Source organism: Podarcis pityusensis, assembly GCF_964106645.2.
Source record: "Podarcis pityusensis genome assembly, chromosome: 9".
Taxonomy (NCBI): Eukaryota; Metazoa; Chordata; class Lepidosauria; order Squamata; family Lacertidae; genus Podarcis; species Podarcis pityusensis.
In genome coordinates, this window is record NC_138034.1 from 18,094,488 (window position 1) to 18,118,606 (window position 24,119).

The 24,119-nt window shown below is 42.2% G+C and overlaps 1 protein-coding gene across 4 annotated transcripts in view; it reads left to right on the forward strand.

Annotated features, from left to right (window-relative positions):
• Positions 1-594: 594 nt before the first annotated feature.
• The window catches only part of GABRA2 (gamma-aminobutyric acid type A receptor subunit alpha2), a 74,790-nt gene continuing 51,265 nt past the window's right edge, over positions 595-24,119 (forward strand). The window contains exons 1-3 of one of the 4 annotated variants that reach the window (XM_081020111.1): positions 595-1,082; positions 1,959-2,046; positions 5,580-5,695. In XM_081020111.1, the coding sequence (XP_080876237.1) occupies positions 1,979-2,046; positions 5,580-5,695 (184 nt within the window). In that variant the 5' untranslated portion in view covers positions 595-1,082; positions 1,959-1,978. Of the gene's footprint in view, positions 1,083-1,154; positions 1,174-1,314; positions 2,047-5,579; positions 5,696-24,119 lie in introns of those variants that run through there. The other 3 variants (XM_081020112.1, XM_081020113.1, XM_081020110.1) reach the window with 3 other exon arrangements.

A 24,119-nucleotide genomic window follows, 5' to 3' on the forward strand; every position in this document is an offset into this window, starting at 1 on the left:
GGCTGGGGGTGCGGGGCGAGCAGCTGCAATTGGGCAGCGGTGGGGAGCGCAACTCTCCCCACAGGCCTCCCCATCTCCCCCCCCCCGGGCGGTTAACCCCGCTGTCTCTGCCCGCTTTGCCACGAGCTAAATGAGGAGGAGTGGGGGTGGGAACGGCGCCGGCTGCTTCCTCCCTCACGGGGAGACGACGCTCGCCTCAGGCCGGGCCGCTGCCACGCGAGCTAGAACCACGCACGCCGCGGAGCCGTCTACCTCACCCTCACAACCAAAAAAGACCCCCCCCCCAAAAAAGCCCCGCCAGACGGCGACTCCACCGCCGCCCGGTTGCTAGGCAAGGAGGAAGGCGGGGGGGGGGGGGCGACACGACGCCTTGCGTTAGGGCCCGGCCGAGCCGACGCCCCGCTCCCGGGGTGCCTCGGGGCTCCTTCTGCCCCGCGGTGCTCCAGCTGCAGCAGCAGCAGCGGCGGCGCCGGTGGACCACAAACGGCTCTTTCCCCTCACGGTGTCTCTCCCTCTCTCTGCGGCTCCGCCCCCTCACTGTCCCCGTCCCCCCCACGCCACGCACCCTGCTCCTCCCGCCTTTCCTCGCTGGAGCCCCCGGGGGCGCGTGCCAGCTGCATCCGCTGCCTGCGCGAGCTCGCGTTGGGCGCGCTCCCCCTCACTCCCTCACACACACTCACGCGGTCGCACACACGCAGAGAGAGAGAGAGAGAGAGAGAGAGAGACATACCCATATACCCGGACTGACTGACTGACTGACTGACTGACTGCTGCTGCTGCTCTACGCCCGCCTCGGGCTACTGCTCGCCTGCTTTGCGCGCGCGCGCACATGCACACACACACACACACGCACACGCAAACACACCGCCGCTCTGGGTCCGCTTCTCTTCGCAGGGGCTGCTGCAGTCGTCTGGAAGCCTCCCCCTCCCTCTGCCAAGTTTCCTTCTTCTTGAGCTCCCCCCCCCCCTCTCCGGAGCCTCGCTAGGGAGGACTCCCTCCTCAAGCTCGCCAAGTCCCTATTAATATTATTATTATCCTTTATGTTTTGGCTGCTCCTTTGAGCGCCTCCTGGTGCTCCCAAGGTAGGCTCCCTACTTGCTCTCCCTCCCTTCTTCTCTCTGTCCCTCTCCCTCCCCTCCCTTGGAATGAGTGGAGAGTGAGTGGTTTCCAGGGGTATGTACCAGAATGAAAAGGAGATGTGTGTTTATGGGTGGTTTGCATTGGGAGCGGGGGGGGGGGTTAAGAGGATGTTTTGGCTTTGAACCTTTCCTTCCCCCTTCAGCCTATTTGAGTGAGACATTTGGAAGCTGGGGGGGGGGGAGGCTTCTGCAACTTTGCGCTGCGCCGTGACTGTTTTCGTTGTTGTTTGCGAATTCCGCCTCTCTATGAATTCTCGCTCTGGACATCTATCTCCGTGGCTGTGGCAGTTATTATCTTTAAGCAGCTGTCAAACATGTTCAGCATTCGGAAAGAGCTGGGCTGCCTCGGTTCACGGCAGTGTCAGTGAACCCCTTTGCAAATGCCTCTCTCCAACCCCCACCTGACACATCTTCCTAAAAATTTTTTGCTTGGAGATGTAGCGAAACCAACCAAGGAATTACTGATGGACTTTTTTAATATATAAGAAAAAGATAGGGGGAAGTCTTGGATTTCTTTCTATTGCATGGGAGTGAGGAGGAAAAGCAACGTTTGCTGCATCTGCTCATATGTCAGTTTTGATTATGCACTGCATGTAGAACAACACATGATCTGGGAGGAGGACGGAGATGTAATAACTTGTTAGTGTGGGGTGGTTGTTGTTTTTTAAGTGGGGGAGTGTTTCAGCGACCCATGGGTCCAAAGTCTTCATCGAAGTGGCATCTTTTTGTTGGTTTGAATTGAAGGCATCGCTTGGTTGGAAACTGATTCAAAGCCAAGTGTTTTTTTCTCTCTCTCTCTTCCTCCTCTTACATCGTTAGGAAGAGGAAAGGAAGCAGCTATGAAGAGGAAACTGATGTTCTACATGATGCAGTTGGTTCTCGTTTTGTTGGCGTGCTTCTCTGCAAGGTGAGAGGAGGTTCGGCTCCTTGATCAACAGCAACAGAGATTGCCTTGTTTGCTGCTAGTTAGCACCGCTCATGTACACTGGGGTATGGGCAAGAAAGCTGTTCTTTAAATATAAGATCAGTTGGTACGCAGCACAGGTGAAGTAAAGGAGGAAGTCCTGAGGTTGTTGAAATGTTAATAACTTGTGTCAAACAGGTCTTTCTAAAAACCAAATGACAGTTTCGTGATTGCCTCTGGAAAGAAGATCACTGTACGATCTTTCTGTGCAGCCTTTGAAGCTATGCAATGTTTTCTGGAGTCATTGTGTCACTCTAGTTATATCACGCCAGTCCTCATGGAGAATAAGGAACAGGAAAGAAACCAAAACACTGAAGATAATGGGATATTTTGCATGTGGACGTGGGTTGGAATGGGGAGTATTTTTGGTCAACATAACAGAACATGGAGACATTTAATCTTTAATCCTCTAGGTGGAGATAGTATACAATTCCACAATCCCATAAAATAAAACAATAACCTGATTCATTAATCAACTTTTGATGTTGCTTAATAAACTATATATCTGAAATGATGGCATTATAAAAGGCAACTTAAAATGCATGCTTAGGTTTGGTTTTACCTGGCACCTCTATGCATCCAATTAATGATGATTTCTAACTTCATTTTGCTCATAGATCACAGCTTGGGCTGCAGTAGCATTCTGACTATAACATATTTCTGTATTTTATTTTCCCCAAAATCATAAGAAACTCATCTGATAGTGAAAAGCAATGCATCCAATTTTAGCCAAGTAGTGGCAATATATTTCAGTGGCTAGAATTAAATGCTGCTTTTAGGTTTTGATGTTTTCGGTTTATCTAGCCAGCAAGGATGCTGCAGTATTAGTTAAGACACAGTGGGCCTGGTCCTTTTACTCAAGTGAGTAAGTCTCATTGCTGCCAAGGAGTCAACATGTGTACCCAAAGACTGCTACATTCTTCTACAATTTTCAGGATTAGACTCTAATAGGATTATCAGTGTTAGTTTTTATCTAATAATTTGCTTACAAAACTAGTATTTCTTTAATACTGGTAAAAATATCTGCTTGTATACAACATTCAAGTACTAACAATAGTACCTTGAATCTTATTGACAGCTCACATGTGAAATACTAAAGTCAAATAATTACTTGTAAGTGAAGGGTCCTGAAATACCACAAACTGCAAAAAACTACAACCCATAAACATTTAAATGATTTGTCCATGTTGTTGAATATTCCTATTTTCTCAATTTCTCAATAATGTTTTATCCATATAAAAGTAGTATTGTTTTACTTGATTATTTACTTTGTTTTAGTTCAGACTGTGCTCACATTACAGAAATTGCCTCAGAAGGAGGATAGCCTTAATCATGCATTCAAAAAACCAAATGTCATAAATAACTGTAGATTGTTGGGGAAAGACAATGTATATCATATTCTTTTTATGCTAGCTGAATACTTGGAACTTGTATCCAAGCATCATAAATTTCAAGCAAAAATTTGGTTGTTACTGTAAGGTTCATGGGAAAGATCCGTACAGGGAGCAGAACTGACGTCCAAAGAAATACTACAAGGCCTTGGTTTGGATTTTCCCAGTTTAAGAGACATTCGCTTTTCAGCACCAGTCTTAAGTGGACAACAAATGAAGAAAGTCACTGTGTTTGCTGCTGATTTTCAGAATGGGGTGAAGGGGGATCAGATTACTTTTCATTCCTTTTTTTCTCCTTGGCATCTTCAAAACTGAATTTTAAGCTTTTTCTTCTTCTTTGCCCCCAATGTTTATCAGCCTGGAAATCCGTTGAATTAATACTTTTACCACTACTGCTACCATAATTTAACAGGATTCGTTTTAAGATCCATACATATTTTAGACTCTCTTGTGGTTTGCTGCTTTTCTGTCTCGTTGCAACTACCCATGATTTACAAACATCAGAAGCCAGTTTTATCACGACAGCTTCTCTCCATGTTTTGTGTGCTACATGGTCACTGAGTGAAAGCATAGTCAGAATGCCTTCTCAGAAGATGGCAAAGGTAGTCCAGGATGAAAACCATGCCTTTCACATTCTGATATTCCTTCCCATGCAAGTGTTCATTATAAAGAAATAGATGCAGTATTTTGTTTATTTGTATTTAACGGTACAATTGTATTTAACCATAATGAAGAAAACCAGAATTTTCCAGTCTTTTCCAAAATTCCAGTCTTTTATGTCTTTCTCATCAACAAACGTAGTATGTGCCCCAGTTTCATTGCAGTTCTGCTTTATTTTTTTAATAGAAAAATAAGCATGTAAATATTACCTGCTGGTCCGCCCCGCTTTCCCAAATATATTTATATTTCTCCATTGCCTTGTGAAGGAGCACCAGTAGCAGGTGTCAATGGCAAAGACCTTACAGTTTGCAACCTGTGTCATTGGGATGCATATGAATTGTTGTTTCCGAGGCCTTGTCACTCAGTGAATGCATCAAGGCCTATGAGTCCTATAAGGTCCCTACCAGCCAATTCTTTCCAGTGTTCGTTCCCTGCTTTGCTACAAGGTTTCTTGGAAAAGGAAGTGGGTAGCAGGAGGTCCTGACCGACAGTGATCCAATTCTTGGAAGGACCTGAACTTTTATCAGAAGAGCTGTGGCTTAGTAGTAGAGCATCTACTTTATGCAGAAGGTCTCAGGTTGAATCCCTGGACGTATCTCTAGATTGGGGTGGCAGAATCCCCAGTCAGGGCAGACACCATTGAGCTAGATACCAATGACCTGACTCCATATAAGGCAACTTCCTGTGCTCCATGGTGTATTGGGCTTAGTGGACAAAGATCTACTCTTGAGTTTGCTGTTACAGGTTTCACCTTACTCTGTGCTTCTGGTATTGCAGGTAAATACAACTGGATGCATCTCTTGTTTGCGGCACTTATTTCAAGTGTTGGCTTGTAATCAATCCTCAGAGAAGTTGTAAGGAAGTGGACAAAAGTAATATGGGTTGCACCAGTGATTTTGCCACTATTTTCATTTGTTTTAAGTTTTTTAAACACACACACACACACACACACACACACACACACACACGTTGCCTTGCTAGATCATACCAAGGGTCCAAGTTGTCTGGTATTCTGTCTCCAACAGTGGTCAGCCACTTTATTTTCTTTGATTGCCAGAGAAGAAATTGGAAGAAAGATAAAAAGCATACCCAGCTGGGGTGGGGATTTAACTATCTAGTAGGAAAATTTTGGATAGGCTTGGCTGAGGAAGCAAGCATACATAAAACAGAGAAGGACATGGTGAATGAATAAGAAAAGGGAAGTGGTAAATATTAACATTGCTCACATGATGAAGTGTGGTGGCTAAAGTTGGGTCCTAAAAATGAAAAGCTAAAGAATGCTGATTATTCGCTAAGAAAAAGGTGGCATCTTCAAATAATTTGTATTAAATGCATATACAGAATATTCAAAGCTAATCAATACTAACAGTGTAGTAAATGTACATAGAACATATTTAACATATTTTTTTTTAAATGTCTGTTTAGATCAGCATCGGTTGACCCCAATGAAGATGAAGCAAAAAATAACATCACCATCTTTACAAGAATTCTAGATAGGCTTCTGGATGGTTATGATAATCGTCTGAGACCTGGATTAGGAGGTAATGAATAACACTTCATTTTGAAAAACAAAAGACCTCATTGGGTAATTAGAATTCTGGTGCTTAACATGTTGATAATTTTGCCTGAGAATATTGACCTGTTCTTCAACCCAAATAGTGTCTACTACTTTGATACTAGGTTTAGGAAAATTGATTCTGTTTATATTTCTGAAAGTGTGACATTTTTGTAGCATTTGATGTTTGCCATTTTGTTCATAGCCTGTATTATTTTGATTGTTTTTTTTAAAGAAAATAGTTTTTACTAAGGGTTTTTATGTTACAAAAGAAATAAACAGGGAAAGGTACATCTATTTGGTTTTGACTGCACAGGAGATCATTACAGCTGAGTAATCCTATATAAATAGTATAATCACCCCAAGGGTCTGATGTGGGTACTTTGTATTATACAGGGGTCAAGCCTCTGACCATTAAACTGCCACTGAAATCATTGGAAGGATTCCCAATAATATCATGGTGAAATAACAGTGTGGTTTTTTTCCTTTATAAGCATTTGTTAAGGTCAATAAATGGCAGCTCTGTTATGGGTTACCTTTGCCTGAGCTCAGTAAGAAAGAGGGTGAAATTTGGAAATGGCTCCTACAAATTATTTACATGTCCATCTTTCTCCTAGATGTCAAACAACTTTTCTTTTTTCTTTTTAAAAAGCTAAACTTTCTTAATGGCAATCTATCTCTTGCTATTCAATTGCCTCCATAAATTACAATGGTTAATAGTGTATAAACATAATAGCTAATGGCACAGACTGTTTAAGAAGATCAACTAGGTCACTCCCCTCCTCCAATCCTGTGGGACCACAGCAGGATGTTTAGGTTACCCAAACCTCTTTCATCTTGAGGACACAGAGCTGGTTGTGCCATAGATTCAAGATCAAAACTATTTTGAGCTAGAACTGCAGAGCTCAGTGTCAAAGCATCAGGTTCCTCAGATTCTTATCACAGGCCCCATACCCCAGGTAAAGATCTACATAACAAGAGCCCTTTGGCTCTCACCTCTTCCTCAAGCAGCTCTCAGATACATACATACATGAATACCTACCTACCTACCTACCTACCTGCAGGGTGACAGGAGCAAGACAAATAAACTCAGCTTCCAGCTTCAAAGTGTTTCTACTCCTGCCCTTTCCACACCAGCCTCTGGCCCAAGCAGCTCTCAAATAAATGCAAGGCAGACTGTTGATGGCAGCCCTGGAAACAGCAGTCATCCCCAAAAGCAAAGCAAAGGAGGGGAGGGAAACCACCGAATACAGTTGCAGCCAGCAGAAGAGTCTTTGAGCAGAAAAGAGCTCCCGCTGTTGTTCTTCATCCTTGCGCAAGGATCAAAAGCAAAGCAGCCCAGGCACAGTTAGCTGAAACAAACTAATCTACCCCAGCTAAGTAGTTTTCAAATGGTTCCAAGGAATCTTAGTGTTCCTCAGAAGTTGATCAGGAGTTCCTCAGTGTGAAGATGAATAAAGCTTCCCTCAAAGACAGTTGCCCACCACCACTATCAATTCCTCCCTTTCAACACACAGCTGCAGAGACGTGCTGGGTGTGTTTTCTTGAACACTCTTGATTCTCATGAAGCGATGGTGACACTCAAGATATATGGCCCACACTGCACTTGACCTGAGCACGAACACTCATGTGGCCTTCCAGATGTTACTGCTTTCATTCCTCACCATTAACCATGTTAGTTGGGGCTCACAGGAGTTGGCATGAAACATTACCACAGGTTCCCTTCCCCGGTGTACCAAAGACACAGATCCCTTTACTTTAAAATGAATGACTTACCAGTGCTTATGAAACCATTACAGTTGTTGCGAGGTGTAGAATAGTAAGCATAAAAGATACTTTAAAAAATGCAGTGTAGCTTGTTTGTTGCAAGTTCATCTTGAATATATCCAAAACCAAACCAAGCCGAGAAGCTTGCTTACCACAGTCCGCAATCAGAAATGTACAAGAGGACTATCTGTCCCCCACCAGATGTTGGGTTCACCAGCTGTTATAATAGAATGCAGGGGTGAAAGCTGGGTTTTTTTTGGAAGTACTTAAGTTGCAATGAATGAGCATGTCAAGATGATGATACTATAAATGTGCAAGGTGGGCAAAAAGGGATAATGATCATATAATCACTTTTGCTATGCTGGCTTAAATAAAATTTAGATAAATTGCTATGGTTAGGTGAATTTTCCAACCCAGGAGTACTAAAAAAATGGGGGTGGGGTGGGGGTGGAAACCTGAAATGAAATGCCAACTCCTTATATATGAACCTTCATTGGTTTTTTTTTATTTTTATTTTTTTTTTGCTTATTGATGGAAATCCTGCAATGAAATCTAAACAGAAAAATTGTAAGCAATCTCACTTAGATGCAGTCTCTGGAGCAGTTTTGCTGAGAATAGAACTGAAACCAACAAGTGCTATTTTTATGCAAGGAGGCGAGGCAAAAGCTATTCTGCATGTGCTGGAATTGCATGGCATTTAGCACGGCGGGGAAAATAAAATAAACAGAATATTTTGTTGGTGCACAAATTTGAAATAGCTGATTGATTCCTTCTTTGATGACGGGTGAATATAGAAAACCAGTTTTCCTTGTGGGGAAGCCTCCTCATTCTTTTCTTAGAAGTGTGCCAAAGCATGCTACAGTGCAGCAATATAGATGACTATGCCTGTTTTTGTAGTATTCTGTGGTTGCTTTTGCTCACTCCAGTTACCAAGTAGTTCTGTTGCCATGGAGAACCGATGTATTCTTCCATGTATTGCTGCAGTACGGCTTTGTCACAACTTCCTGGTTCTTTGTTTAAGAAAGTAGATGGTTTAATATGTTCTCGCAGTCTTAACGTTTTGTTCATACTGATAATGGTGTTACTACAAAGGGCTCAGTAATTTCCTGCCCCCCCATCTCTTTGGATTTATTCTCTTTCTGTTGGGAGGGGGGACACCCAGTTTCTTTAAAAAACAAAAACAAAAAAACAGAAGCTTGCCTTGCTGTTAAGTTCTAAAGCTAGATATTTTGTGCAATCCTAACTATTCATGGCAAAAATTTTAAATTGTGATTGAGATGGATGTGTGAATATAGGCACACCCAGGCCTAGCACTACCATCTGGAGGTGCCAGACAAATGTCTGACACCAATACAGTGGTACCTCGGGTTAAGAACTTAATTCATTATGGAGGTCTGTTCTTAACCTGAAACTGTTCTTAACCTGAAGCACCACTTTAGCTAATGGGGCCTCCTGCTGCCGCCGCACCGCCGGAGCACAATTTCTGTTCTCATCCTGAAGCAAAGTTCTTAAGCTGAGGTAATATTTCTGGGTTAGCGGAGTCTGTAACCTGAAGCGTATGTAACCTGAAGCGTATGTAACCCGAGGTACCACTGTATGGCGCTCAGCACTGAATAAGTGCCCCACTTTGGCCTTCTTGATAGCTCCAGTTGTAACCACCATCTTTATTTCCACGAAAATGCATTTATTTATTAAAAACATTTAGAACCTACCTTGTAAAAAAATAAAAATACATGGGAGGGTGGCAACGAGAAGTGCCCATAGCAGCTGAATGCAAAAAGACACAGGACAGCTTTAAAAACAACTACAGAGCAATCTTAATTCCAGGGTGGAGCAGTGTAGCCGCACTGCATCTGTAGCCCCATTGCTCACACTGACCAGGATGGAGGTTGGGTTGGGAGGCAAAATCCTGCCATGTGTTGTGCTAGCCTGGAGCTTGCATGCTGGCCAGGCTCACATTCAGCACATTGCTGTCAAGTGGTAGCAGTAGGGATGGCTCAAGTTCCAGTAGATCAGGCTTCCTCAACCTCGGCCCTCCAGATGTTTTGAGACTACAGATCCCAGCATCCCTGACCACTGGTCCTGCTAGCTAGGGATCCTGGGAGTTGTAGGCCAAAAAACATGTGGAGGGCCGAATTTGAGGAAGCCTGCAGTAGATCCTGGGCTGGGTCTACCCTCATAATGCCTAACTTTGGAGCTTTCCATGGGCTACCAGTAGGGGGGGATTTCAGCAGCAGTAAATCTACCCACCACGTTTTTGGAACGTGAAAGGGAGAGCTTTACATTGGAGGCATGGTGGAGGACAGCGGAGGTTGACAGAGCTGTTTCTTCCCCCATCCAACCACACACAGATACATCACCAGCATGGTTAATCAGGGGTTTAGCTGTAGTCTTAAGAAATCACCAGAGCAATAAAAACAGTTCAGTACAACAAACCTAAAATACCAAAACATATCAGTACAGGAACTAAAAGCCTTTCGTGGCCAGAAAGGCTACCTAAACAGGATGGTTTTAGTTAGAAACTCAGATATATAATCTAGGCGCCAAATGGCTCCTCAAACCAAGGTTACAGTCACCAAAACAGAATGTCTAGTTGCCATTTTTGCGCAAGTCTTATTTTTCAAATGATGGGCTGATTGATTGATTGATTATCTGATTGATTATCAGTTAAACATATGGTTAGTTCAGATGACAATCTTGATCTAGGTTAAGAGCTTTGAGAACTTGAAGAAGATCCAGGGACAGTCCACATATATATTGGCCTATTCTGACCTCTTTTTCTTAATGGCGATGCAAACCATTCATAACATAAGAATAGTCTTCACAACTGTGAGCAGGGCAGTGAACTAGGGTAAGTGAACCATAGAATTATAGAATTACACAGTTGGAAGGGACCCCAAGGGTTGCCTAGTCCAACCTCCTGCAATGCAGGAATCACAACTAGAGCACCCATGACAGATGACCACCCAACCTCTGCTTAGGTAAAGGTAAAGGTAAAGGGACCCCTGACCATTAGGTCCAGTCGTGGCCAACTCGGGGGTTGCGACGCTCATCTCGCTTTATTGGCCGAGGGAGCCGGCGTACAGCTTCCCGGTCATGTGGCCAGCATGACTAAGCCGCTTCTGGCGAACCAGAGCAGCGCATGGAAACGCCGTTTATCTTCCCACCTATTTATCTACTTGCACTTTGACGTGTTTTCGAACTGCTAGGTTGGCAGGAGCAGGGACCAAGCAACGGGAGCTCACCCCATTGTGGGGATTCGAACTGCCGACCTTCTGATCAGCAAGTCCTAGGCTCTGTGGTTTAACCCACAGCGCCACCAGCATCAAAGGAAGGAAAGGAAAGAGGGTCATGGGGAACATGGGGCTGATATGAGCAAAACACAGTTATATGGAAACTCCATTTCAAGGGTTGGTGGTAGAGGGATTAGGACAAAAAATGCATGGGGGAAATGGTCTTGAGGAAGAAGTTAGGCAGGCAGGGATTAGGTGTTCTTGAAGGAAGGTCTGGGAATCAAGGGCAGCACATATTAACATGTGAAAGCACGTACTTGTACTTTATATTAATATGAGAAAAAAATGAGTGATATGTTAATCTGCTTTGATTGTAAAGTGGTTCAAAACTATTTGTTTTTTAAAATTCTGCACAGCTGTACTCAAAATGGTGGCACTGGAATATAGGAAAGGTAGAGAGCACTGCTCATGGATGGTACAGTCTACAGAATCTGCCACCTTTTGGAGTGGGATTGCAAAGGTGCAGGTGCAACGTAGGAAACCACTCATGTCTAAATTAATCAGTGTGAAGGGATTCTCTTGTAAGTTTCCCACAACCAGATCCATTACTCCGCTTGCCTGTAGTAATTCTCATTTTAAGTTGATATCTTGCTTCTGCAGTATGAAGAAGAAAAACAGGACTCAGCTATACAGCTGCAAATAAAACGTTTTAAATGTGTTGCAAAGTGCAATATACAAACGTGACACTAGATGGCGACAGTGAGCCATGCCAACTTCAATGTATTTTTCAAAACTTTTTTTTAAAAAAGCATTTTCACAGCGGGTTTATTTTTTTAAAAAATTATGTGTGTAGATTCCACCACAATTAATTGGTTCAGGTGTAAACTAAAATGCTCATGACAGCCAATAAACTAGAATTCACTGTTGAAAAGCCAGTGTGCTTTTGGAAGCAACTTGGTTGTTTTTTAAACCTTTGCCCATATGGCCTATGGCTTAGGAAGGCTTGCTTTGCCGCTGTCTGTGTTGTGTTGCATTATACACAGATTACTAGGTGTCACTATGAGATGGAAACTTCAACGTGAAATGTCTCCCATCTGTTAAAATGCATCTTTTGATAATATATGCCAGGGTAGCCAACATAGGGACCTCAGGATGTTTCAGGACTACATTTACAATCATTCTAGATTGTTGGCCATGGTGGCTGGGGCTGATTGGAGCCCAGTAACAACTGGAGGGGACCTCATTGATTGTCCCCTATCTATGGCCCTATGCCGTAAATGCTATCTTTGAGTAGGCAATAGGATTCTTTTTAAAAATGGCATTAGCTGTGTTTTGCTGATTTATAATCATAAGCCTTCAGAAGAGAAGTCCAATAACTTTCCCAAACAATAGACCATTATATTTTCCTTGCTATATGTGTACATTCCTCTTATTCCTTGCTGCTGTTTGTCTTCATAGACAAATTTGTCCCTCTGTATAATAAGTTCTGAATATACATTTTCATTTTTGCCATTGACTATTTTTTTATGAAGGCGCCTCCGTCTCCAAGCAGCTGTGTAAGATACAATGGCTGAACTGTTGGGTTGCTCTACAACACACTGACTATGCAATAACCTGTTTATAACAATAGGCAAGGCATTTTGGAACTAAATTACTAAATAGTCTAATTATTTCTAATTATAGGATTCTGAGAATTGCCATCTTGTTCTGTGTTTTGCTCATGTTCTTTAATGCATGACTTATTTTATTTTTTAATCAGCTAATAGAGGGAAGACATTCTTGTTTTTTACACTTGCTCAAAATCCATCAAAGCCAGTTTTGTGAAACTGGTTGATGATACGCAATTCCTCCAATATTTATCTAGTGAAAAACATTGTCTGAGAAAGGATTAGATGTGTTCAAGCGTAGGACATATCTGTCCATTGCTAACAGTTAAAAGAACACCCTACATTCAGAGATGTTGCAAAATGGAATGGCAATTTCCATCATGCTCTCTTGTGAGCTTCCTATGGGCATTCGGGACAATTTGTGTCACAGTTCTAGGCTCTTGGTATGGTCAGAAAAAGGCATTTTAGTTCCAGAAATCTGGTATGAAGTAATTTGTTGCAAGCATGCTGCTGTATACGAGGCCTTCCCTGTTCAACAGATGGTTAGTGCTGGTGCTGTCAGCTTTGACGATGCCAAACATTTTGAAATGAATTTGTTGTCCAAGCTGATATCAGTGTTCGTATAGATCCACCTGAGGAATCCAAAGCCAACATTCCAAGTTAAGGAAGACATAGTGAGAAAGAAGTTGGCTGTACAAAGGTCCTCACATTTAAATTAACAAAAAGGTGTGTGTAAAGTTTAGCATTGCATGCCTAAATGTTGTTTTAGTCAAATCCGTGCCGCTGAAGCTGATGGGTGAATTCAGAAGTTATTTTCCTGAAATGTCACACTTTTTATTTTTACAATATTGCTAATTTTAGAGCTAACAAATGAAGCCAGCTTTAAAAGCAATGGTATCTTCCACTCTTACACATTTATTTATTTATTTGCCTAAAATATGATCAAAATACTTTTGCTCTAGTTGAAGCACTGAAATAAGATTACGCACCGATTTATGAGTTGCGGTGTACTGATCACTACAATATCCAGTTGCTAAATAGACATATTAAAATTGCCCTGTCCATAGCACATATGATCACTGAAGTTGTTTTCCTTAAGTGAGGTTTTCCAGAGTAGGATCTGCAAGCTTTCTAAAGGTGGGATTAGTACTGTATACACTGATCTAATGTTGTGCTCATGCTGACCTCTAGTGACAGGAAATCCTTCACGTAAATGGCTATGATAAGACAAGTGTGGGCTTCTTTTATTACAACCACAGTTAGCTAGGCGTGACACATCTCTACAACAACTAGGATCACAGTCAGGCAATATTTACTAACCTGCGAATACTATTTCTTCAGTAGGAAAAAAATATATTAAATTCTATTCTTGTCACTATCGTTCACTTTCAAGATGGAATCAGTCTCAATAAAAGCAACAGAGCTGTGATTCTTTGTACATTTAACTGAGTGTATGGCCTATTGAACATAATGGGATTTACTTCTGAGAAAACATGCATAGGATTGCATAAGACAATAACATACCCTCCAACATTTCTCTGATGAAAATAGGGATGTCCTAAGGAAAAGTGGCACATTCCAGGATCAATTCAGAAGCCAGGATAGCTTCTGTAAATCTGTGAATGTCCCTTGAAAATAGGGGCACCTGGAGGGTCTAGAATAAGTATGTGAAAAAGAGTTCAAAACATCAGTGACAGGCACCGAAAGCTGTAATGAAAGATCAGCGGGAAGTAAAACAACAACAACATTCTGTCATACAAGCCAAAATCCCAACAAAATTGTATAGTGGTATGTCATCAAAGGAGGGGTCATCTGGGCCTCTTGGAGCAAAATGCCATATGTAATATCAGTTGGTTATCTACTCTTAGAGGCAATGGCTTTACAGTGTCTAAAGCAGAGGTCTTTCCCATCAGTTGCTATGTGACCTCCTTGAATTTGGGGCCTTTCATGTTAAAACACATATGTTCTACCTTATACATAATTGGAGAAGTCGCCTAGTTCAAACAAATAGGTCTGTTGCCATCCTAAGTAGTACCTAATGGGTGTTCCTTGATTCACATTACTCCATCCTGGTTAAATTCTGTTAATGTGCCTATGCTATTTCTCAAACTTCAGTATGGCAGTATTGCATACTGAGCATTAGGCAAATATGCTTTCAGCCATCCCACTTCATATTTAAGGAGCTAATATTTTTATTTCACGGCCAAATTGAACAGGGGCCAAGTAGCCACCATAAATCTTGGAATGATAAATCAGTGTAAAATGGAAGTTAGTTAGCCACAAACACACCAAGAAGAAACACATTTCTATTTCTCATCTTTTTTGGGGGGAGATATAAAATTGCAGTCCTGAAGGATTATAACACTCTCCATCTTGTGGATGAGATTGGCACACTGACGTTCCAAAGAGGATATTTATTTTTGATCTAAACCCTGATCCCAAACATATTTATTGTAGTTCCAGTGTCTTGCTTCCTCGTATGTTTAGCATACTTCTTTGTACATCTGTGGTACATGTATATCACAGCAATTTGCTGTCCTCAAAACCTTGTAGGAAAATGTCTTAGAAAAAGTTCTGCCAACTGCATGATTCTCCTAGTTAACTTTTGAACATTAGTTCTATGTGAAGTGAACATGGAAGTCACCAGCAGTATACCACCCTTCCCTGACTCCCACAGAGCCCCATGCCACACTGAAATTTGGCTTAAAATAATTATTATTTTGTAGCCAATTTTGTGCCTTGCCCTGCGGTGCCAACACCAGTCTCTCCAGTTTGCAAATGGACCCGGAAAGCTTGGCAACCCCTGATTTAACAATATTTTGCATATGAAGCTTTTCATTATCCTTGTTTTCCTCGCCATTTCGAATTATCTGATCTGTTTACTGTGGTGCTTGCAAATTGCTACATGCACAGCCACACTCACAAATTTGCCAGATGGGCATTGCACATAGTGAACATGTTAGGTTTCCAAGGGGTTGCTCGTGTGCAAACAGGCAAATCTCTCCCTGGCTGGCTGCTAATGTAAACTTTATCTGTCCGGAGAGCCACTCACCCGTGGCTGACTCAATCGCTGGCAGAATCCGTGAGTGGGAGTTTCTTAAACTTCTTCCAGCAAAGAAGCTCCTTGACGCCCAGTCTCCGCCTTCCCTCTCTGCGCGAAAGCCTTCTGCGCAGAGAGGGCGTGGGCAGCGGGGGACCCTTTCCTTCCCCGCTTGTCCCAGGCAAGGAGTCGTGGGACCGCCTCGCCGCTTCCCCCATCTGCCCCCATTCTCCACTGGTGCTACGCTGATTCTCTTCCCCAGAAGAGGAGCTGCTTCTCCGGATCCCTGGAGGCTCTCTATAATCCCTCTGGCTTTTGCTCTCTCCCTCCGGCACTGAGGGCAGTTGCCTGACAGAACTGATTCAGAAGTAAGTTTGGGAGGGGGAATCTGTTTTAAGGATTGGACTGTTGCACCTGTACACTTTTGAGAACACATTTTGAGCGACATTTTTCACTACTTGTAGGCAGAATTAGTGAAGTATGCCCGTGGAGATCATATGACAATGTCAGAACAATGTCAAAGGAACTTAAATAGTACTTGGGGATTTGAAAAAAATAATAATTAAAATGGTATGAGAAGTGGAAGTGTCTGCAAAAACCTGGAGAATCCTTTGTTAGGGTTTTACCAGCCGTTGCAATTTTTGGTCGGACAAAATTCTTTGTAAGACTTCCACAAAGCTGTAGTTGTGTGATGTTCATCCATATGTTAGTTTGCCATCATCCATACCCTATTATTATTAGAAGAAAACGTGGTACTCTTCAGCCATAAAGGTAAAGGGACCCTTCACCATTAGGTCCAGTCGTGGCCGACTCTGAGTTGTGGCGCTCATCTCACTTTATTGGCCGAGGGAGCCGGCCGACCTTCTGATCGGCAAGCCCTAGGCTCTGTGGTTTAACCCACAGCACCACCTGTGTCCCACTCTTCAGCCATACAAAGATAGTATTTGTTCTTGCCTCCAAATCTGTGAAGTATATGCCCCACCTTTTAACCAAGAGATGCAGATACAAATGTCAGGCAGGCCTTTATTTGTGAGGATGAGCATCAAGAATATAAATGGATACAATCTGGCAACAAAGGCTTATACTTCATTACTGATTTATCTTCCACTTGAAAGAGAAGAAGGAGTCAGTCCAAATGTTAGCATTTGCTGGGCTAGCAATAGTGTGTAAACTAATTGGAAATAAGCTTTTGAGATGCACAGAATACTCTGTGTACTCAAGCAGAGGCAGAAATAGCTTGTCTAAGCCTGAAGTCTTTTTTTTTTTTAAAGGCTAGCTTTTGATATTGTTTGAAGGTACAGTGTTTCCATGCTTCCAATGACAGGAGATCAGTAGAAATTTTATGATTTGTTGAGAAGTTAAACAACAAGACCATGCAAGGATAAGCAGTTTCAAATGTCATTATTATAGATGATGTTTCTGATTTTAATCCAAACTTTGGGTAAATATTGATTTCCTGGTAGGACAACTTGAACCACAAGTCCCTACTTTGATTTTTTAATATAATTTTTCAAATCTGCACATCAGCAACTAGACTTTTCTAGCATCATTTTGCAACAAAAACAGGATAATTCATTAATATAGATATTTCATTTTCATAGTTTAGGGAAGCTTTTAATGTTTAACAGACCATTGTATTTTAATATTTTGTTGGAAGCCACCTAGAGTGGGTGGGATATAAATAAATTATTATTATTATTATTATTATTATTATTATTATTGTAATTTGAAATATATTTGGGTATCCATTTCTCAAAATGTTCTTTCCAGAAGGGTCATTGATTTCTTTTCTTCATTTTTAAAAAAGAGCTTTTTTTGGTTATGTATTTTAACACCCACTTTCTTTCTTCAGTGAATTCTGTGGAATATATGTGTGATTTCAAGAACAGTTTTCCAGTGTACAAAATGTTAGGAAGGGAACCAAAAAATAAGTATAATATGGGATACAGTTTATGTTAAAGTATCTATGTTAAAGTATGGAAGACTTCGAATCTTATTCAGAGAGAAGTATTTCCAATCAGGTCATTCATAACATTTTAGTAATCATAAATATTTTTTGCTTCTCAAGACATAGATGTTTCACATGTTTCAAAACATCAGTAATATCCCACTGATTTTTATCAGATACCGCAAAATATATGTTACTCCTGAAAGGCAGATTTTTTTTTCTAAGGAGAGACAAAAAGCTGAGAGGCAAAAGTGGGCCAGAACTGCACTTCTGTGGAAAGAGGTTTTTCAAAGACATCAAATCCAACTGTGTCCAGATTGCATAACAGATTGTTAAAGCAATGAAACACTACTGCAGTAAGGCGTTCTGCATTTAGAGTGTAATTTGGGAGAACTCCCCCAACCCTTAATTGTAAAAAAACCTTTAAACTATGCTTTGATATAGTAATTCCCATTCAGAAAGACTCCTCTTTCTGAAATTTTACAGTCTTTTAAAATGATATTTAAAACATGATGATAATGAAACAGACAGATTTCACATGTGCCCTTTAAAGCACTTATGAGACTTCCTTCTGTTATAAATGTAATTTAAAATGTATATGTTTCAGGTTTTTAAATTGATGTGCATGAAGGAAGGACAGTTTATAATCACAATTTAAATATCTTTAATTTTGGTTGCCCTGTGAACAGATGCATTATCCCTAAAAGCACTTCTTCTACCCACCATCCTTCCAACAGACTTTCACACATTTAGGAAGAACTTTTTCCCATGTTAATTTTTGTCTCTATAGAGAAGTTTCTCTTGGTCACTATTGCAATGCACAGCTCCCAATTTTACCCAATTTTCCCACCTTTTCCATGCTCATTGGCATTTATGGTATGGCCATTTACTTCCACTGTCTTCCACTGTCAGTAGAACTGACAAGATTGGAGAAAAGGCTTGTCAGTATAATGTATATAGAAGTGCATGTGTCCCTATGTATCAAAAGTGTATAAGCACACCATGTTACTACACTTAGTAGTATTTTCATTTTTTAAAAAACAAAACAAAACACTGGTCGGTGAAATTAATATAGCTTTCCATAACTCTTAGAGCTATAGGATAGACCAGAGAGAGGGCATTGGGTGAAATGTACATGGCTTTCTATGAAATTTGTTGTTGTTGTTGTTTAGTCGTTTAGTCGTGTCCGACTCTTCGTGACCCCATGGACCAGAGCACGCCAGGCACTCCTGTCTTCCACTGCCTCCCACAGTTTGGTCAAACTCATGCTGGTAGCTTCAAGAACACTATCCAACCATCTCGTCCTCTGTCGTCCCCTTCTCCTTGTGCCCTCCATCTTTCCCAGCATCAGGGTCTTTTCCAGGGAGTCTTCTCTTCTCATGAGGTGGCCAAAGTATTGGAGTCTCAGCTTCAGGATCTGTCCTTCCAGTGAGCACTCAGGGCTGATTTCCTTCAGAATGGATAGGTTTGATCTTCTTGCAGTCCATAATTCAAAAGCATCAGTTCTTCGGCGATCAGCCTTCTTATCAGACCTAAATAAGGGATAGTGAAGGAAACGGTAGAACAGGCTGGTGGGAGTTTCAAACTGTTGTCATTCATTATGGGATTAAATCCAATACTAGTTGCAAGGTGGCATGGGCTAATATCCAGGCAGGCAAGCAGTGAAACATATTTTCTCACACTTGCTGAAGGGGTTGCTGTGAAATATGAAACAAACCATAACTTGTGAAAACTGATGCTCTGCATTTACTGCAATGGTTGTCAATGCCTGTGTGATCATTAATACTCTTGGAAATCTCTGTGCTATTTTATTTTAGTTTAAGTGTATGTTAAAAGGTGTGGGGTGTGGAATCTTGCTCATCTGTTTCTCTATTTCCTACAACACCCTTTGAAATTAGAACTCTCCATTTCCTAGTGCAGCATGGAAAGTGTTTGCCATCTTTTGTAAAATAGGGAACAAATCTTCTCCCTAAGATTTACTAAAGTTCTTGCCTGTACTAAACAACTTACTGGGCTTAATCACAGGCATAGGGTGGGCACAGTTGTAAATCTATTGCATTTAATTTTCTAGTAGCGTAGCAAAACAATTTGGGCACTATTTAGAAAGCAACCATTTTCCTTCACAGTGAATATATTCAACATAGTAAAGGAAACAGTGTACCAGGCACAACAATCCTAATTCTGGAGAGTGGGGAGGAGAAATCTCTATGGAGGAGGCTACAAGATTCACAGGAAGCATCCTGCTCATATGTTACCATTATTTAAAGCTCAGGTGTTGCATTTATTTATTTATTTATTTATTAAAAAATGAATTATAATAATTCTAGCAATAGATGCAACAAGAGTCACTCCATTTTAAAGCAAATATATTTGTGTTTTGGGTATGCATACATAAGGTAAAGGTAAAGGGACCCCTGACCATTAGGTCCAGTCGTGGCCGACTCTGGGGTTGCGGCGCTCATCTTGCTTTATTGGCCGAGGGAGCCGGCGTACAGCTTCCGGGTCATGTGGCCAGCATGACTAAGCCACTTCTGGCGAACCAGAGCAGCGCACGGAAATGCCGTTTACCTCCCCGCCGGAGCAGTACCTATTTATCTACTTGCACTTCGACGTGCTTTCGAACTGCTAGGTGGGCAGGAGCAGGGACTGAGCAACGGGAGCTCACCCCGTCACGGAGATTCGAACTGCCAACCTTCTGATCGGCAAGCCCTAGACTCTGTGGTTTAACCCACAGCGCCACCCATGTTATTGTTTCTTACAATAGCCATTCAATGTGCAACACCAGCGTGATCAATATAGATCTCCCTGACAAATAATCACACGTGATTTGAAACATCTATTTCCCCTGCTAAATGGTGCTTTTACTGCATACAGTACAACGCTGTTTATTTAAATAATTGTGGAGTACTGAGGAGCAGAGATGTATACCTGGCATGCTGCCTCCTCCTTTCCTTTGTACTTTCCTCCTTGTTCTCTTTGTTTATTTCTTGATTTGCCTCTTTCCTCTCTGTATCTTTTAACCTTGTTCCCTCATATTTCGTGTCATGTTAGTTTACTCTCATCTCTAATTCCTTGCCACTTGCACTCACCGTGAGTGAAATTAAATCGAGCAAGTGCAACTGTGTCATTGGCCTTTAAGTCTGGTTGGTAGGGGCTTGTGTTCCATAGGAAAATAGTTGGGTGCCAGCAGACAGGGCTAGAATTAGTGGTGCCTGTAAGCTGATTCACAAAGGCATGCCCATCACCTGATATCTCGTCATGCCCTTGAACTCTTTCCATCGGAAAGTATTGTTTTGTGGTGTTATGAAAGCTCCGCCAGTGAGGGAAGTTTTCATACATCATCATCACTGTGGGTTAAACCACAGAGCCTAGAGCTTGCCAATCAGAAGGTCGGCAGTTCAAATCCCCGTGACAGGGTGAGCTCCTGTTGCTCGGTCCCTGCTCCTGCCAACCTAGCAATTCGAAAGTGCGTGAAAGTGCAAGTAGATAAATAGGTACCGCTCCAGTGGGAAGGTAAACGGCATTTCCATGCGCTGCTCTGGCTCGCCAGAAGCGGCTTAGTCATGCTGGCCACATGACCCGGAAGCTGTACGCTGGCTCCCTCGGCCAATAAAGCAAGATGAGCGCCGCAACCCCAGAGTTGGTCACGACTGGACCTAATGGTCAGGGGTTCCTTTACCTTTACTTTAGACTTGATTTACTAATCACCTTCTAAACAGCATAAAATACCGTATTTTTTCCTCTATAAGACTCACTTTTTCCCTCCTAAAAAGTAAGGGGAAATGTGTGCGCGTCTTATGGAGCAAATGCAGGCTGCGCAGCTATCGCTGAAGCCAGAACAGCAAGATGGATTGCTGTTTTCGCTGTGCAGCAATCCTTCTTGCTGTTCTGGCTTCTGAGATTCAGAATATTTTTTTTCTTGTTTTCCTCCTCCAAAAACTAGGTGCGTCTTATAGAGCGAAAAATACGGCAATTAAAAACAGTTCAACACACAAAAGCAACAAATACCTTGAAAGCAAGATTAAGTCCCTAACAAGTTCACACTTGTGGTAAAGTCCCATTTACCCAGCTAGGAAAGGCTGATGGAACAAAAAAGAAGAGGTCTTCAGCTGTTGACAGAAAGCGAGGATAACGGGCACCTGCCATATCTTGACAGGAATGCCATTCTACAGATACGTGCATGTCATCATTTGATAGCCAGGTCATCAAGTAAAGAATGCATGAACTTGCCGCCTGTAACACTGAGGTAGCTGGTTGATGCAGGCTGTTTCAGGAGGCAGATATTGAATTATTTATTATTTTTAAAATAGTCTGCCAGCAGTGATGTCTTTCTTGAGTCTGCTACGACTACATAACTTCTCAAATAGTGTTCCAGATGTTCCATTTTAAATTTCTTTTTTTTAAATCATGAGCAGCACACACAGTGCTATACGGCAGGTGGTGAGTCGCAGAATCATGGATCCTAAGCTTCTAATCCGTGAAGCCTGATGGCTCACTCTTAGCTCGCCATACCTTCCTTGTCCTGTTGGAGGCTGCCGTGCAGGCAGAAGGTAGAAATAAGTGTTAATACCATGAGTGTTAATACGATAAAGCTGCAACACCACTGACCGATGAACCTGCAGATCAGTACAAAGGCTGTCAAACTCCTTTGACTTGTGTGCTGAACAAACAGAATGGGGTAGCACATCAGGAAGAGGCATTGTCCAGAGGTAGACCACATGCTTAAGGTCTCAGGTCCAATTCCTGGCATCCGTGGTTAAGGCTGAAAGAGAAACTTGCCTGAAACCCTGCAGAGCCAGCACCATGCGGGAAAGACATACACAGCTAGATGGGCAGTTGGTCTGACTTCATTTAGAATAATAGAATCATAAAATTGTAAAATGGAAAGGGACCATGAGGGTCATCTAGTCCAACCCCCTGCATGGTAGGAATATTTTACCCATTGTGGGCATTGAACCCACAACCCTGAGATTAAAAGTTTCATGTTCTACTGACTGAGCTATTGAGGCAGCTTCCTATGTTCCTTCCAGAACACCCTTTGGGGTAGCCATTTGAGCCACATCACCCAGTGTGGCATAGTGGTTAAGAGCGGTGGACTCGTAATCTGGGGAACTGGGTTCGCTTCCCCGCTCCTCCACATGCAGCTGCTGGGTGACCTTGGGCCAGTCACACTTCTCTGAAGTCTCTCAGCTCCACTCACCTCACAGAGTGTTTGTTGTGGGGGAGGAAGAGAGAGGAGAATGTTAGCTGCTTTGAGACTCCTTTGGGTAGTGATAAAGCAGGATATCAAATCCAAACTCTTCTTCTTCTTCACCCAAAAAGCAGGTGTAGATTGGCATTAAAAATTACATGTGCTTTTTTTTTTTTTTAAAGAAACAATGACTACAGGTATTGTGAACTCTGGTTGAAGAATAGTATATAAATTGAATAAAAAGCAAAAAATTATTTCATAAAATTTATATACCATTTGATTGTGAAAAAACTCAAAGTGGTTAATAAATACGAACTCCCCATAGTGGGAGAAGACTTGTATGCCTGCTGTCCAAGCACTAACTATGGATGGGCAATTTCAAAGCCCCTGATCTCCTTTCTGATGGTTCTTTACCTTTAAACCGGACAGTACTTTAAAGAGAGCAGTGTCTTCTATAAAGCACAGGCCCACCCTGACTCCCTCTGACATGTGCCGCTGTTGCCTTTCCCTGCACTCTCCTTGCTCCCACCCAGGGCAGGATTTAGGTTTGATGAGGCCCTAAGCTACTGAAGGTAATGGGGCCCTTTATATGTCCAGCTGTCCCTTGTCAACAACAAATTGTCACTGTTTTTTGTGTTGAATATATGCTATATGGTAATTTATGGACCTCATAGGTATCTAAAGCCATTTGCACATAACAAGTAGGAGCCTACGCAACACAAAACACTGTTGCTGTATGTAGGTTTTATTTTATTTGTTTTTTATCTTATATTTTGGAAATGTACATCCAGGTTTTTTTCCTTTAAACTTTTGGGGGGGCACCCAAAAGAGTGGGGCCCTAAGCTATAGCTTGTTTAGCTTATGCGTAAATCCGGCACTGCTCCCACCAGCACTTCATGTTTCTAGTTGTCCTGCTTGCCGTGGCAAGTGTGTCATAGTAGTTAGAGTGTTGGACCAGGACTGGGAGACCTTGTTCCCCACATGAAGCCCACAGGGTGCCCTTGGGCCAGCCATTATTGTTGGGATACTGCTGGGGAGACAGGGGCATCAGGCAGGCCCCCAGCTGGCTCCAGCCACCGGCCAGCAGCCGGGCTATCACTGGTCTCCCTTGGAACAGCATCAATCAGCGACACGAGCCTCAGATACATTTAGAAGCTGTGCACACACTACCAGCAGAATGAATAAATCTTCTCACAACGGAAGTGGCGGACAGAGTCATGTGTAAGCATATTTACAGCATTTATTCAGCATAGTTCAGGAACAAAGGAAAAAACATGTCTGCTTCCCTTCGTGTCCAGCTAAACAGCCAAAAGCAAAAGCAATATACAGATGGAAGTTCCCAGCAGACTGCTGGAATGTAAACAGGCATGTGACACACAACAGTCATGCCTGTTCCCTTTTAAGGTGGAACGGAACTGTATCCTAACAATTATCTCTCGGCCTAACCTACCACACAGAGGTTTTTTGAGGGTAAAATGAAGATGGGGAGAACCACGTATGCTTCCTGGAACAACCCCCCCAACCCCCTCCTTTCCCAGCTGATATTACTTAGATAAGAAGTGAAACAGTGTGTTTGTTTCTATAATATAACACTACTTCCCTGCAATTCCAAGAGGTGAGCAGT